The sequence below is a fragment of the Anastrepha ludens genome, chromosome 4 (assembly GCF_028408465.1).
Source record: "Anastrepha ludens isolate Willacy chromosome 4, idAnaLude1.1, whole genome shotgun sequence".
Classification (NCBI taxonomy): Eukaryota; Metazoa; Arthropoda; class Insecta; order Diptera; family Tephritidae; genus Anastrepha; species Anastrepha ludens.
In genome coordinates, this window is record NC_071500.1 from 2,706,228 (window position 1) to 2,723,781 (window position 17,554).

General features: G+C 34.2%; 1 protein-coding gene across 22 annotated transcripts in view; it reads left to right on the forward strand.

The window, feature by feature from the left end:
* The window catches only part of LOC128862446 (calcium-binding mitochondrial carrier protein SCaMC-2), a 29,507-nt gene extending 12,240 nt beyond the window's left edge, over positions 1-17,267 (forward strand). For 21 of the 22 annotated variants that reach the window (XM_054101070.1, XM_054101068.1, XM_054101081.1 and 18 more), the window contains 3 exons: positions 14,818-14,976; positions 15,061-15,628; positions 15,704-17,267. In XM_054101070.1, coding sequence (XP_053957045.1) covers positions 14,818-14,976; positions 15,061-15,628; positions 15,704-15,930 — 954 coding nt within the window. In that variant the 3' untranslated portion in view covers positions 15,931-17,267. Of the gene's footprint in view, positions 1-2,147; positions 2,725-14,817; positions 14,977-15,060; positions 15,629-15,703 lie in introns of those variants that run through there. The other variant, XM_054101086.1, reaches the window with a different exon arrangement.
* Positions 17,268-17,554: the final 287 nt, after the last annotated feature.

Below are 17,554 nucleotides of genomic sequence, written 5' to 3' on the forward strand. Positions count from 1 at the left end.
ACGCATCATTTTAGAATTTCGCACTTCACAATAAAAAGTAAACAAACGAATTACAGTTTAAACACAATTACCGTCGAGCACGCAGTGGATACAGTTGAAATTCTAGCAAGCCCAAAACTTGCAAACTCGCGGCTTGTCTTTGGTGGAAGCGTATTATTAGTCGGAAGAATGTGGGCGTGGCACTTAAGAGTATGTTTATTAAAAATACTTGAATTAAAATATGCAATATTGAAAAAACTTCTATTTGCGCAAATTATGTTTTACAATGACTCGTTGCGTTCACTTGGAAAGCAAAGTGCAATTCAAGGCCAATTTAATGCATTGAAAAAATGGCATCGCAATTTAGTTAGCCACGCCCATAAATGTCAGATCTAATTTTAATATTCTGTTAAACAGATAAAGAGTCTCTTCTGGCGTTGCCGATTGAAGGCGTCTAAACAAATGATATTTGATTGCATGCCTGCTGTACGGAAAATTACTAAACTTTATTTAAACCCTTAATGATGATAATATAAAGAATAATGATAAGATTTTGGACCTGCCTTTTAATAAGAATTCGCGTTTAAGGGGCTTGTGTGATTTAATAATGCGTTTCTCCCTACAAGTTTTTTATTTCGCTTGGTTGTTCGTATGTAGATGTATGTACATACGGTTGTGGACCACTAAACAGAATCAAGTTTTATTATGTGTGAATTTCACGTCATTGTATTTTGCCTTGAATTTCAATCGTGAAAGCCAAGGAACGTAACGCATAGCACTTGCGGCTTCACTATTACTCTTCGATTTATCTATAGCCCAAATTTTCACTAGAGGTGATATACCAAGTTGACTGACTCCTTGTTGAGCTAAAATTTTGAAAGGTTATTTTTGTTATGTCAGCATAAAAGCTGTATATGTTTTAACCTGTTAAGCGATTCGTTTTTCTTAGACAGCTCGATTTACTGTGCTGAATTAATTTCAAGGGAAGGCTTTCGATGCAAAACCGGTTTTAGCCAAATATTGGATTCACCGTGCGCGATAGCTAACGGTACGATAACGATTATCAGGAAATTCAGTGTTCATGCTTACTTTATAATGTCAAAATAACAGGGAAATTTTCGTTTTTTGATTAACCCTAAATTTCATAGCAAATGCAATTTCGTTTTTCGGCATGACGCACATATACGACATTAACTACATTAATGAACTTTTGAAATTGACGCATATATACGACATAATCACTTAACAGGTTAATAATGAACCCATCGTTTGCCTTCCTCTCGCCGAATCGACACGCGCAGACGAAGGTATACTTTTTGTTGTGGTGCCGGGCCAATAAAGGCGGGCGGTTGCTATCGGTTCCTAAAGTATTGTCTTTTTAACGCTGAAAAGAGAGTCTGATAAATCTGAATTTCTGGAATGAAAGCTAACATCTTGGCGGAAGGTTCGAAATGGTTAATTTACATGATCTTAAAAAAATATACATGAGAAGGAAGGTTAAGGTTAATTCTCGCCAGTAGAAATAGGCTAGAAATCGATCATGTGAATACAAATAATAATAATAATATAAAATAAAAAGTTTTTTCTCACAGCGATCGCCCTCGGCAGACAATAGCAAACCTCCGAGTGTATTTCTGTCATGAAGAAGCTTCTTATAAAAATACCATTTGCCGTTCGGAGGCGACGTAAAACTGAAGGTCCCTCGAATAGCAGAAAAAATGAAGACACAAATAGGAGAAGGAGCTCGACCAAACACAGGAAAAAAGGGTGCCAATTATATATAGAGATACATATGTACACTTATGTATATATTTCATAAATATACATACATATGAATTTGGTTTAGTTTATAAACATCAAGCAAAATCGAAATAATTTTATTCATTAAATCACGCACTCCAAGAAATGTCAGATTTCTATAACACAGAAACAATTTAGCATTATATCAAAGAAAATAATGACATATTTCCCATATAAAGCATGAACAATCATGTTGGCTCTATTTAGTTGTCCGCGCCCTGTGTACATGTGTAGCAGGTATAGAAATTTTACATGAGCGTCTTTGATCGTCAGACGCTGTACTTTGTACTCAGCAAGTGGCGTTACCTGCTTGTGTATTGGTGAGATGGAAAAGATAATAATACTTGGTGCTTGAGTTGCAGCATTGCAGCGAGCTCAGTCTCATTTTGTTATGCTGAAGTAAAAGACGTGTTTCGAAGTTAACTAGCGATTGCATGATTATGTAACAAAACGAAGAAAATCGTGTTCGAAACGTTTGTTTATTTTTCAGGCATTTCACTTCTTATTCGAAAAGGAAGCATTGGCAGTGAATCAAAGGCGTGGGTGTAATCTTCCATAATTTACTAAATTGTGTGCATGCTGATATGATGAGAACAAACCCAAAACAAAAAGAAACAAATAAAGTGATAAGGTAAACGAATGAGTGCAAACAGCAACAGAAGTGCATTATAAAGCTAAATAGTACATTCAAACGGAAGCAAAAGTGCATTGGTGACCACAGTGCAGTAATCTCTTATAACAAAATTAAAACGGTTTTTGCAAAAGTAAGCCAAGAAAGTTGCAAGCTGTGAGTTTTGTGAAACTCTTTTAATTAATTAAATAGCGAAAATGCTGCGCGGCAATAACAACTGGCCTTCTGATCACCATAATTATCCTTGCCAAATTGCCATCGATGGTGATGTCTTGAAAGATTTTTTTATAATCTTTCGTGACGTTATGACACGGGTACGTAAACATATGAGAACACTCTAAAGCTTTATTAGAAAGGACGGAAATGACAAAGCACATTGAACAGTTAGTATCAGTGGAGCAGCTGATTTGATTTTGCTATTTATTTCTTTTCTATTTTTCAAATTTTGTTTAAATTACTTTGCACTGTCAAGCATTGCTTATTGGTTTCGAAATTTTGAGGGCTAAAAGCAGAAACAAACACATTGCTCTTGTTGTTTTTAATCTACTACTACTATCTGTTCACTGTGCCTTGCGAAATTACTAATTTTGTTCTTGCTTGTCAACGATTTTTTGGTTGAGATAAAAACAAAAATATTTATACGACAATGAATAGCTTGAAAAGAAACCCCGTGGACATTCATACATACATATGAATCATACTTCAATAATAAAAAGTTAAGTTACTGATGGCAACGGAGTTTTGGAATTCCCTTAAAGAGGGTTTTCCCTTCTTTGCCTAAGGGAAATAATTAAATCTGTAAATAAATAGTTTATTAGTGCTGAATTAAAAAATAAAAAATGAAGCGAGTATTTATTTAATCTACATTAAAAGAGTAGAAAAATTATTGTTTTCTTTTAATGAACATTTATTATTTAACATTTTTTAAATGCATCCCCAACAACACAGAAGCACATAGGTACACTAGGCACCAAATGAACGTATAAATTTCACAGTGGTTATTTCAATGCCGATTTATTAAAATAAACGAATATTAATTCACACGATATTATCACATTTCTATAGGTGCCTGAATAACAAAAACAAAGTGTATATCCTTTTCCAAAGGCCAAACGATAAATATTATTTTGTAAAAGCAGGCAAAACTAAATTTATTAATTCGTATTCCCACCTTTGCTCTGAATTACTGCAAGTACAGGTTTTGACACCTCATCTCAGCTTTCGATTGCGTTTTCTCAAAAACGCGTGTTTATGGTCGTTACTTTGTGCGAAATTAAACGACACCAAATGCATTTTTTTCGCGATTGTTGTGAAATTTTCGCTGAGTACGTCAACTGCTCGACTGCTCGATTTTTATTAAATTAACCACACCACATTTTAAGAAACAACCCCAAACCAAAAAAACCCCGCGTCCGTGCTTTACCGTTGATTGTACGCACTTTGCACCACACCCGTTTAATTTTTTTGAGTTCCTCAACTCGAATTCACTTCGTCCCAAAATGCGTTGGGTATGTTTAAGTACTGTTTCGCAAATTTAAGTATTTTTTCTTATATGCAATTAAAATTAGAGGTAGTTTTTTGCAACATCGTTTTTTAAACCAAAAGTTCACAGTTTTCTTGCCAAGTCCAAACTTTCGATCGACTCCCTTGATGAAATTTCAGGGTTTTCTGCAACTATTCTTTTAATGAGGCTCTCAACATGTATCGAAATTTTTGGTTCGGGTTCTTCTTATTCATCTTCTATTTCATATTTCTTAATCAATGCAAATTAAGTAAAATCTGAAGTAAACCTTTGTTTTAACTTGTTAGAAATCACCACAAACTACAATTGCACTTTCATATGACGCGCGCGATTAGCTAACCTGCACAGACTAATCACTTCCCATCCACTAAATATTTTTGCAATTGTAGATTCACAAGTAATTCACGATAAATAAATAAATGATCCCAACTCAAGAATGATAGAATGTAAAATTTTGAAGGTGTCACTTTCTGTAATCTCTACATCGTGTTTATAACTCACGTGCAATTACAGAAGTAAAATACGTGCACTTGCTCGTGTAGGTGTTCCGACACTGCACTTGCTTGTCTATGGAGACCTGGAAATAAAAACTTTTAAAACCAACTTATTTACAAATATCTGAACAGAGTTTCCTAATTGGAGGGTATGTTAGGTGACCGCGACTGTATATGCAAAAATGCTGCTCTAAAAATCTATAAATGAAAAGTTTTAATAAGAATTTTTACAAGCGTCTGATCGGGACGTAAATGTATGAAAATTCACAAACTGGCGGCTCTCTGCAGTAGAAATGCTTTGAATTATCTGTTATCAGTGGAAATAAGACACGATCGACCTAAATTATGGCGACGTTATTAATTTGCAAAATAATTCATTTTTATTTTAGTACTTGAATATTTGCAATCAGACAAACGATTTTCAACGAATAGCAAAGCCTCAAAATGGAAACAGTGTTGCCGACCATATAATTTGCATCAGAAGTTTAACTTTTACTACAATTTAAAAGTTTTTCTTTATAAATCATGCATGAGTAGCAACGTGTAAAAACGCAATTACTTTCATATTTTTTATAACAAATATATGACTAAAAATAATTTGTAGAAACTTACTTATAGAATTCAACACTATTAAAAGTAATGTGATATATTAAATCAATGGAATAAGTATGCCAATGTAACAATTGAATTTACCCAAAGTGAAACAATTGCGAACCTACATAACGAGAGCTTTCGAGTGTGAAGCATCCATATCCGTTCAGTGTCGGAAGCATCCATATCCTCACATTGTAAAAAAAGGGTAGATATTTCCTAGACGGTACTTTTTATTGTCATCTTTGGCATTTGTCGAGTGGATAAAGGTACAATTTTATATGGTAGAACAACACGTTAAAATTATTTAAACTTAATATGAAAATGGCAAATCTTTAAGAACAACATAACGCGAAATTCGCTATTTTTTTTGTTGAAATAATCGTTCGAGTGATTGTTGACTTCACTCACTTCAAATGTCGATGATAGAAAAAGAACTGGCACAGCAAAAACTGGACGTTCTGTTAAAAATATTGCCGTTGCAGCGTGAAGTTTTGCTGAACAACCTCTCGACATGCTAAACAATTGAGCATTCGAGAACCGACTGTAGACGTGCTCAAGATGGACATTTAAATGATGCCATTTTTCACATATAACATTAGGAGCAGTAATTTGAATAAAAATAGTGAAATGTGAAAGAATCTAAATTTTTAAATGTCTTTAGAAAGACCCTTTATTTACATGAAACATATGTATGTATGTGCATGCAGGGCATTAAATATGTACTTAACATCAATAAGCTGATTACTTTATATTTACTGATAAGCTTTAAATGTGTGACAACATTTTCTCTTTAGAATTAATTTTCGTGCTCTTTTGTGCACATTTTTCGTTTCTTTTTTTATAACTTTGAGATATTCGCCCATTGACGCTCTCGACGATTTAATTCACTGTAATGAAACTAGCTACTGGACGTTACTAGAACACAGCGGATTCTAATCCAGTCAATGTATCACTCCAGCAGCATTTATTTAATGAGTATTAATCATGAAACTTACCTAATATCAGAAAAGAAAATTGGAGGCATTGAATACAGTGAGTTATACCAGTTTTATAAGGCATAAACATATAACTTCGTTGTTGCTTTCACGAGTAAATTTTTCGTAAGCGAGCAGAGAAGTGTCGAATCAAAGACAGCTCATGGCAAAAATAAGCAGGCACTTTGGCATCCAAACTATCTAATCTCAAAAGGAAACCAAATCAGTCATCAATATGCTACTCTCCCATATCTTTCATATAAGCTTGTTATCAGTTTTTAGGTTTGCCAGTAAGACGCTAAAGGTTGGCACAAACAGAGCACAATTCCCAGCGATTTGTTGCAGTTCGGAGAAAATCCGTCCTGTATGGCGAAGAGCCTTTTTTCTTAATGCTCATGTAAATAATTACAAGAGCAATCGCATCATCCGCTTTTTTGATTTGCATGTTAACAATACGACAATCGCAACGAAATAATGGTTTATGGATTTGTGTACAGTGTGTGTGTGCTACGGACTAGGCACAAATTGCTGGGAATTATGCCCTGTTTGTCCAAAGTAGAAGTTCCATAACCATAACGTCCTACATTTGCTGATCGAACCAACATATGGCAACACTGTAATCAATTAGAGGTGACATGCCATAATTCCGTAGTCATAACCACAACATCACATAAATATCGTTATGGTTAATACTATGGTTGAAGATATGGCGTTATGTTTATGGCACCTCTACTTTGGGCTTAACACAATAGACAAGCAATATGTCAATATGTCTCTTTTCATTGAGCAAGCGAATGAACTTTTTGCTTCACAGCCAACTCGGTCGCCGATCAAATATAATATATCTTACAGGCTAATTGTCTATCTCGAAACGAACCTTCGTAACAGACAAATCATTCGTGTGTTACTACTGTATAATTCGATATCGTCTAGCAGCACGTACGTAATTATCTAAATTGAGATTTTCTAACATGAATTCATCTACTTTGTAAAAATATAATTTTTTTTTGCTTTGAGCGATTAAAAAACTACAAACTTCAAATTTTCTTTTTGCCTGGTCGAATATTTTATTAAAATTAGGATGAAATTTATTTTTTTTTAGTATTCAGGATTTCGGAAAAATGTATAGCAAAACGTTATAATAAATTTCTTCGTATCTAAAGAGTTTATTTGCATTTAAGGGGGGTAGTTGCTGTTATAAATAAAGCAAGCATTATGACCTGTCCAACATGGCCTTTGTATTATTTTGTGCGGCAAATAACGTGGTCCTCTGTTCCCTTTAATATTATATAGAGCGAAACATATTTTGGAAAACACCGAGGCACGTCTTTCGGTATGTTTGGTATTGTAGCGCTGCTGTCATAGGATGCGCTTGAACGGTATCCAGCTACAAAACCGTAAACGGGTGGAAAAGATGGAATATGGGTACTTCTTTATGATGCACTTTCGTGCAACGCAACGCTTATTCTTTGGCAACGAACCTAAAAAATTATATTCACACTTGTGCTTACATAAATATCCCACTTTATCTTTACAATACTCGGAAATTTTTTATAAAAATATAGTTCATTGTATAAAAGAAAGCCTCATTAAGCAAAGTTCCAAACTTTGTACGAAAATTATACAAATTTAACAAATTTCATCAAAATTTTCAACTTCTTAATCAGAATCTCTAGAAAACTCCTGGGCTTGCAGTTTTATAACCCATTCAATTATAGTAAATGAAGTGTAAGTTTGAAGTCGCTCAAAAATAGCGTTAATTTTTGACAATTTTGTCATAGGATGTTGAAAATTTTCTTCCATATGAAATACTTCCGAAGATGTGCTCGCAACCTTCTCCTCCGCATTCTCATGTCTCTAACGTCACATCCATTAGAACAATACCCGCTTAAATTGTTATTTTTTTGCTATTTCAAATGTAACTTCTTTTAATCACTTCAAACCCATTTACTAGAAAATCCGTTCAAATAAATCTAAAATATTGGAACTATAACGAAAATCGTTTCAAAAACTTGTCCAGCAACATCTTTCATAAGCGTCATGTGGTTAATTTTCTAGGTTGATGTGCAAATTTCCTAAGTAGAGTAGAATGGGGTAAGATAGGTCATTTTTTTTTTTTTTTTTGGAGAGCTCTTGCTACGGTGTTTTTGCATTGATTTTGAAAAATAAGCAAGATTTTGAAAGGTTATTTATCTGCTAACATTTTGGTTATACTGACTTATGTTTGGCTAAATATTTTGGAAGCTGCATTCAATACGACAAAGGTACTTTTTTTCGATATTTTCAAAATCAGGGGGGCACGATAGGTCACTATATGTGAGGGGAAAAGAACAATGTACATGGCTTGGAAATTAACGTTTTAACTTTTATTTATAGAGTATGAACACTGCACATTTTATAAAAGTTAGGAAGTTTTCTTTAATTCATCACGCGGGCACGTAATGTTTCGAACGGAATTTTAAATTGTTTAGAGGCTGATCGAACACTAGCGCCATCTCGGACTGCCGCGATTGCGTTTTTTTACGTCCTCTTCACTTCGTTTTGGCGTTTTTCGCACATAATTACGCACCATTTTGCTGCAAAAACAATTAAAATTTATTTTATTCAATTAAAAGTAGTGACCTGTAATGCCCCCAGACGGCTGACCTATAGTGCCCCCAAGCACATGTTTTATGTTAGTCTCGATATTTTTTTTTAAAAACGAAAATATCAAAAAACTAACACATTATTCGTGTTCAGCATTATTTTCTTCGTTAAATAAAACTCACCTGACAAATATTTACATACATTAAATGCACTGCACCGTAGAATAAAAAAAATGCTATGTCGGAGAAAAGCTCACAAAAAACTAAACGACTCCAGAACTAGGATAACTAATCAATGGTGACGGCCGAAATGACAGTCGCGAACGTTGTTCCCCACCACGTATTCAATTCACATAAGACGAGTGACCTCTGCAAAAACAGTGCGACGAAAACCCCACCTACCTATTGTGCCCCCATACCTATCTTACCCCATTCTACTCTACTTAGTTCTGAAAAACTTTACCATTTAATTTTAATCATACACAGAAGCTCATATTTATTAATATTCGCGTTTGAATGTTTACACATGTCATATTTCAACCGAGCGGGCATGACAACAAAGGCGACTTATTTAAATTCGAGTATGCACTTGTTTTTCGTTTGATTGCTATTTAAACGCCCCGCTAGTTTAATCGTCAAGCAAGAGCTTTTAAAGGCAAATGTTAGATGAGGGGGTACGCAGCAATTGTAAGCACGCGTACGATATTTGTATACAAATGTACATACAGCTGCGAACACGAAAATAGCAGTACTAAAGAATATTGCTTAAAAAAATTCTAATCTATGATATGACAAAGTTTTTAGTATTATTTTGAAATATTATTCTAGTCTTTAACTAACACATTTTAAATTAATTCTTTAACGAAAAACAAAACCTTTTATAACAAAACATAGAAATAATATAGCAATGGTCATAAAGTAACGCATTCTGACCAAGTTTAGTGAACTACATTGACAAAGTTTGCAGATACAAATTTGAAACTAATATTTAGTTGAATTTCCCAAAGGCAGCACAAAAGAGGGGCATTGAGTCCACCAATTGCTCGCATCGCTCTTTCGGAATATTCAACAATTTCCCAAAGTTACTTGGTTTGGCATTGTGTACAGCTCTTTTTAAGTCCCTCACAAATTTTTTATGGAATTTAGGTCGGATGACTGAGCTGGCCACTCCACACCCTCCATTTTATTTGCTTTAAACTAATCATCGGCCTTCCGACTTGTGTGTTCAGGATCATTATCTTACTGGTAGACCCATTTCATTGGCATTTCCTCTCTGCAATCGGGCAACATAATTTTCTGCATTATTTTCATATATATATTGGTGCCCATTGTGCCATCAATTTTGTGTATGGGGCCTGCGGCGTAATATGAGGAACCTCCCATACCATTATTTTTTTTTTTTCCAATCTACAAAATGTTACGCAACATGTCAGCGGGGATGTTTTCTTTTAGATTCCAAACGTTTTGCTTTGTGTTTTGGTATCAGGAGTTTATAGTATCAGATAGATAGATAGATAGTATCAGCTTTATTCGTAAGCTGCTAATCGTAATTTTCTACGTATAGTCATGTCAGAAAAATGTAAGTTCTCTTCTCTGATTTCATGGGATTCTCTTTGGAGCACCTTACAATTTTGCAATCGCCTTGCAGGGAAGTTATTCGTTTTCCTCCTCTTTTACCGGCTTTTCCACAATATTAATTGCATCTGAAATAATTTGTGCTGAACATGAAAGAATAGTTGGTATTTCTGTGTAAGATCTTCCATCTGCTTTCGTTATTCTGTGGTGCAGTGTTTCGCTCCACCCACTATAGTCAAAACATAAGAAATATATACATATGTAAATAGAACTCAGCAAACTTTCGTTTTAATTTTTCTAATTTCATTTATAGTCCTTGTATAACCTTAAAAAACTGAAGGCACTGCCATTTCCATGTTGCACTTAAAAACGTAACGACGCCAATAAAGAACCGTGAAATCCCTTAATCCTTCGTAGATATTTGATGTTAAAATTTTCCTTTGTATGCTTCATAGAAAAAAAAGGACTTCAAAATAATTGTTTAAGGGTACTGCGATTTTCATGTTCACAGATGTATATATGAATGTGTATGAATATGCAAACAAACAACCTCAGTACACTTAGCGAAAAATATGTCTGGGAAAAGCAACAACAAATTGAGCAAGTTTGCCTACTTACTACTGGCTTAGGTCAGTACATCCAAGTGCAATGTAACCATACAATGGTAACTGATATTTCATGTTTTAATTCATGAGGCATTTGGTGACTCACAAAAATAGTCTAATACATACATATGTATACAGTATGCATGCATATATATTATGTAGGTAGACGAATATGTAGGCGCCGTAGCCGAATGGGTTGGTGCGTGATTACCATTCGGAATTCACAGAGCGAACGTTGGTTCGAATCTCGGTGAAACACCAAAATTAAGAAAAACATTTTTCTAATAGCGGTCGCCCCTCGGCAGGCAATGGCAAACCTCTGAGTGTATTTTTGCCATGAAAAAGTTCCTCATAAAAATATCTGCCGTTCGGAATCGGCTTGAAACTGTAGGCCCCTCCATTTATGGTATAACATCAAGACGCACGCCACAAATAGGAGGAGGTGCTCGGCCAAACACCCAAAAAAGGGCGTACGCGCCAATTATATATGTATATATATATACGAATATGTATGCACAAATAACTTATTGTTTCACTGGCATGTGGCAAGTCGTTGAATGGCTGGAAAATCCGAAGCAGCTTATATTCGTATCATAGTTAGATTTAAATCAATTCCGGTCAAAGCTGGAAATATGTAGTAAAAAGTTACTTTAGAATTCTGTCGGACGACAACATGGAATCTGTTTTTTGCTTTGATAATACATGATGACGATACAGTAAACAATTATTTTGCACATTTATTTTGGCATTAACTTTTTATTGCGTTAATACGATTAAAAAATTATTCGAATATAAATTCGAATAATAAATAAAATAAAAAGGGCTTCTAAATAAATACCAGACATGCCTTTCAATTATCTACTGCGAAAAATGCTTTTGCGTTTTTTACTAATTCTAAATACAACAATTCATTGGAAGTCTTGAAACGAGTTAATGGGCTGGCTCGTGTGTTGTCATGTACTTATGTGTGAAAACTTATATACAGACATATTAACTAAATTATCCGCCGTTCTAGAGAAAATATTCATTCAAATAAATGAATAAACACATACCTACATAAGTACATACACCCGTAAATACATATTTATAATAAAAATTGGCGCATATACTTATTTTATTTATTATTAATTAACACCTCGTGCCTGCGAATATTTACGTATATGCTTAGGTTGATTTGTAAGAGCAAATTAATTATATGTAACTTATCCTATAATATCCTTCAGAGAAGTCCACTAGTAGCGAAGTGGTGAAAAGAATCAAAACTGTGCCCTATTGTTGTTGTTGTTATAGTAGTTCATCCAGGTCTAGTCACCGATGATCATCGTCTAGCTCATCTACCGGTAGTCCCAGGAAACATGCTATTTTAATGGGTTGGGTCCAGAGGGTGAGGGGTGTTATATACAACAATTGAAGAAACTGTTGATGTAATTTGTTTTTTCGGAATTCATAAATTTATAAAAATTAATTTATTTCACGTGCTTTATAACAAGAAATAAAAAATAGTTTAAAAAAACTAAAAAACACGCTTTTATTGCTAATCGAACTAAAAAGTAGAAAATAAATTTTAATGACAAAGGGACCTATAATGAAGTAATAGCAAATCGAACGATCAGTCATAGTCAACTACCTCAGAACAGAATTATAACAAAAATTAAGATACAAATAGAGTAATTCAAATTAGAGTTAAAAGCGTGGGATGCTTGATATAGTATATATTACAATCATTCTATTGGCAACTACCTATGTACAGAAGGTTATGAAAGTGAAGCAAAATGCATCGCACGCTTTTAACTCCAATTTGAATTACTCTATTTGTATCTTAATTTTTGTTATAATTCTGTTCTGAGGTAGTTGACTATGACTGATCGTTCGATTTGCTATTACTTCATTATAGGTCCCTTTGTCATTAAAATTTATTTTCTACTTTATAGTTCGATTAGCAATAAAAGCGTGTTTTTTAGTTTTTTTAAACTATTTTTTATTTTCTACTTTTTAGTTCGATTAGCAATAAAAGCGTGTTTAGTTTCTTTAAACGATTTTTTTTTATGAATGAAAATTATTGTTATCATTGCAGTCAGTGAATAAATAATATAATAATAATATTTAATTCCTTTCTTATCGACTGTGAGTCTAAAGCTATGCAGTTATCGGCCGTGATAAAGAAGTAATCGGGATGAAGAACTTATTTCGTGGAGGGAGCCTGAGAAACTGATTTTCAAGAATAAATAAAGATTTTTCATTTTACAACCAAATTCACCTTACTTTTTGCCCACAGTAAAAAAAAGAAAATATTAATCCTGGCAATCCTAATAAGGATAATGGAAAACTTTTATCAAATTATTGCATTGTCATCGGTCCTTGATAGGTATGCAAAATTTCAAGTCGATCAGATTTTTAGAAGCCAGTGAAAATTAAGCTCAAAGATTCCGTTACATACTATACATACATACAACCCGACCTAATAAAAGTGTGTTAAAAAGAAGCGGTATGACAAAAGTCTGCTTTGGTTTCCACTCAAGCAAAGCACACTTTGGAATAATAGCTGTACCGTTATTCGAAAATTTCAGTTGATAAATCATCGTTGCTATTACATACTCTGATTTAAAAAAAAAACAACCGTTGCTTTCGGTTTGAGTTTGCAAGAGCACATATTGGCAAGGGAACGGATTTCTGATCTAAAGTTTTATTTACTGAGGAATCGAAGTTCAATAAATATGAAAGTCATGGCCGGGGTAAAATATGAAGGAGAAGTAATGCAGATACTGAAAAGAAAAATATGATACCTCCTGTCAAGCGTAATGGTTTGAGCAGATATACCTGAATGGAAAGATGACCTTTATTGAAAATACTTAGGACTTTAGCAAGCCATCATTAGAATGCTTGGCAAGGTTGGGTTTACCAACAAGACAACGATCCTAAGCATACTGTATTAATTGGCAAAGAGTGGCTCTACGCACCCAGACAACTAAATACGCCGCCATAGAGTCCGGATTTAAATCCGATAGAGCATGTTGAGAGATTTTAGAGAGAAAAATGCAACTAAGTATAGTAACTGACTTCGATAAAGACAGAAATGATGGATGCTAGTATTGCTGCCTTCAAGCAGTGATGGATAACGGTGTGGTGGACCTACTAAATATTAGAATATTAATAATATAATAAATATTAGAAGAGCTTTTTGTAAATTTTTGTATAAGGATGAATCCAAAAGAAACGAAATCAACAGCTTCTACCTTCTGGGAAATAAGAAATTACTCTTATGCTGCGGTGTGTAGACTTAAGTTCTTCACTGTATATTGAGCATATCGGAGGTCCAATCAGGATAGGAAGGAGTTTAGCCTGCTACAATATCCAGAACGTAATTGAACCAAAGCTACGCGGGTCTCACGAGGCGGGTAATGGGTGATGGGTGGACTTCGATGACTTATAGAAATTATGTGCCTCTTCTGACGAAACTGTGTCCCACTCGCGCTGTTGCCGATAATGGACCCAGATTATTTTTGAATTTTTTGTTATGTTATAATTCAAAATTGACGCTTCTAACTTTAAAATTCGAAAATTACATTATTGCTGCTCGAGGCAACATGCAGTATGCTGCAGGAGTCAAATTATGAAAGCACAACCGTAATATGAAGGACACGCAAAGTGATTCTCAAACAGAAATTTGTTTCACTGGTTCAGATTTTCCTGCAGGGATTTGGTAATGCACAGCTTACATAGCGTATTTAAATTATTTCGATATATGTATATATATATTGTTTTTTTTTTTTTTTTTTTCAAGTACAAATATACCCATGGTCACACATTATATATGTCCGCGTGCGTATTTACCGCCACTGTTGTTGAGTGCAGTTGCTCGTGTCTACCAAATTATAGAAACAGTTTTGCATATAACGAAAAAGCTTCTCATTAACAAAGGATGCGACAATTACACACTCTCGTATATAGACATACACACTAATCATAATACATACACCTGCTACTACTACTTATAGCCGAAATCTACGAATGTATGTACATACATATAAATAATTTGCGTCTCTTAATTTTATTTGCAGTACCTTGACATTGGTGAAGATTTAAATGTACCTGACGATTTCACGCAAAGTGAAATGCAAACCGGCATGTGGTGGCGTCACTTGGCTGCCGGGGGTGTTGCGGGTGCAGTGTCGCGCACATGCACAGCTCCATTAGATAGAATAAAAGTGTTCTTGCAGGTAAGCCTTTTTTTATCTACTTCATCATCCAAGTGAATGTCGGTGAATTAATTTTAATAATATTCCTAAATTTTCCGCAAACAGGTTCAAACACATAAAACCGGAATCTCTGATAGTTTAAAGTACATGCTGCATGAAGGAGGCACCCGCAGTATGTGGCGTGGCAATGGCATTAACGTTTTAAAAATTGCCCCCGAGAGTGCGATTAAGTTTGCAGCATATGAGAAAATTAAGCGCCTAATCCGGGGCGACGAAAAGCGCCAGATGACGATCGGGGAACGCTTCATGGCGGGTGCAGCGGCGGGTGGTATTTCACAAACTGCCATATATCCAATGGAAGTATTAAAAACCCGTCTAGCATTGCGTAAAACCGGCCAGTATACCGGTATTGTGGACGCTGCGAAGAAAATCTATTTACAAGAGGGTGTACGAAGCTTTTATCGTGGTTACATTCCGAACATGTTGGGCATTATTCCTTATGCAGGCATTGATCTGGCAGTATACGAAACTTTGAAAAAAAAGTATTTGAGCAGCCATAATACGGAACAACCAAGCTTTCTGGTGCTGTTGGCTTGCGGCAGTGCATCCAGCACGTTGGGACAAGTGTGCTCCTACCCATTGGCACTAGTACGAACACGACTTCAAGCGCAAGGCAAGGAAAACATTTATTAATTTAGTCAATTTATTTTTGCTTTGCAAATGATTGAAACCATATTATCTGTTACAGTTGTCACTAAAAATATGCAACCAGCTCTGGGAATACCACTAAAGCAAAGGAGTTCAATCAACGATGACAACATGTTCGGTGTGTTTCGTAAGATTATACACAATGAAGGCGTATTTGGCTTGTACCGCGGCATTACACCAAATTTTATAAAAGTGCTACCCGCAGTGTCCATAAGCTATGTGGTGTACGAATATTCAAGCCGTGCTTTAGGTGTGAATATGACGTGATCCCTCTACCTTAAGATCAGTGTAAAGATTTTAGTGGTATTATATATCGCCGGCTCAGAAGCCTTTGTGAATGCTCTAGCACTCTATTGTACTGTTGTATTTTTACTCCCAGTCTCTGCCTATAACTAAATGCTACATTTGTATATTTCATTTTTTCTGATAGTAATATTGTAGTGATAATTTAGCAAAGATGCTCCGCGTGATACTAATTGCTAATTAATAAACAAATTGCGAAAAGAAAAAATGAGGGAAAAAATGAAACAATGAAAAAAGAATGAGAGTCGTTGACTTAAATATAATATATAATTTAGTTTATATAAACCTAATGTAATATAATAATAGATCATAGATTATATACATATGTAATGCTAAATATTTATTTCTATCCTATTTTTTACAAAAACGAATATATGCAAACAGAACACAATGAACAGATGTATGTACATTCTAGATTTTAATTTATTATTTATTTAAATTAAAATTGGCGCATATAAGTGAAAATGTTTAGGTATATTTGTACGCAGTATGTATGTTATTATGTAATCCTTTTTAAATAAAGAACACCAAAAGAGAAAGCAGTTCTTTTTCGTAAGGTATTTTATGATTGGCAAAAATAACTAACAGAGCAACATTTTCAGACGATTGATCCATTTTTACATACACATCCTATACATATATGATATGCATATACTAATATACTACTAACAACTTTAGGCTAAGTGGCTGGCTGCAGAGAGCAGCTCCCATTTGGGCTGATTCATGTATATTAAAATCTTTAAGGTAGTTGAATTTAATAACTTATTTAGCATTGCTATGGAAAAAATATACATACTTTTGAGGCTGCAGTTATAAAACATCGCAATAAGTCTAACTTCTTAACATAAAGAACTGAAAAGATGTATAAGTTTAAGAAATCACTTCAATCAAAACTAAAACAAGCATACATACATACATACATACATACATAGTTATAATAGCAAACAAATGACGAGATTATTGTAGAATATTTTTTATGGTAAATTATCATAGAGGATTTCACAAATCGGTAAAGTTTATTATCATGTGGAATGTAGATAAAAAGTTACAACAATTACCAATTCAATGTGTCTAAACATATTTTTATATCTAGCCTTTGATTATGCCAAACTGCATTTGTATTTATTGATTTCATATATCATATCTTAATACTACTGTGCAGGTGCGATTTCTAAATGAGAAGCTATCTTTTTAAATACCAATAGCGTAATTTTAAGCATGTTTTCTTTGTTTGACTTATTTGTTATTTACGCAGGACTCAACTTTCAAATAAATTAAAAGTTTAATTATTTAAAAATAAAGTGATTTCTTTAATTTTGTATTCCTCCCACTGTTGGAGTAAAGTTATTTAAGATGGTCACAGGCAATTTCCTAAATACCTCTCCAGCATTCAGCCTACAAACGTTTTCATACAAAAGCTCTCTTCCTTTCGCCTAGCGTTAGCAAGCGACGAATAGATGAAGCAGTTGGCATAAAAAACATGGAAAAAGAGATGCCTAAATTTACACTTGTTTGTAAAATGGGGAATTATATCAGTTTTATGAGGTATAACCGTACTCACTAGCGGCGAATCTTACTCGATAATTTT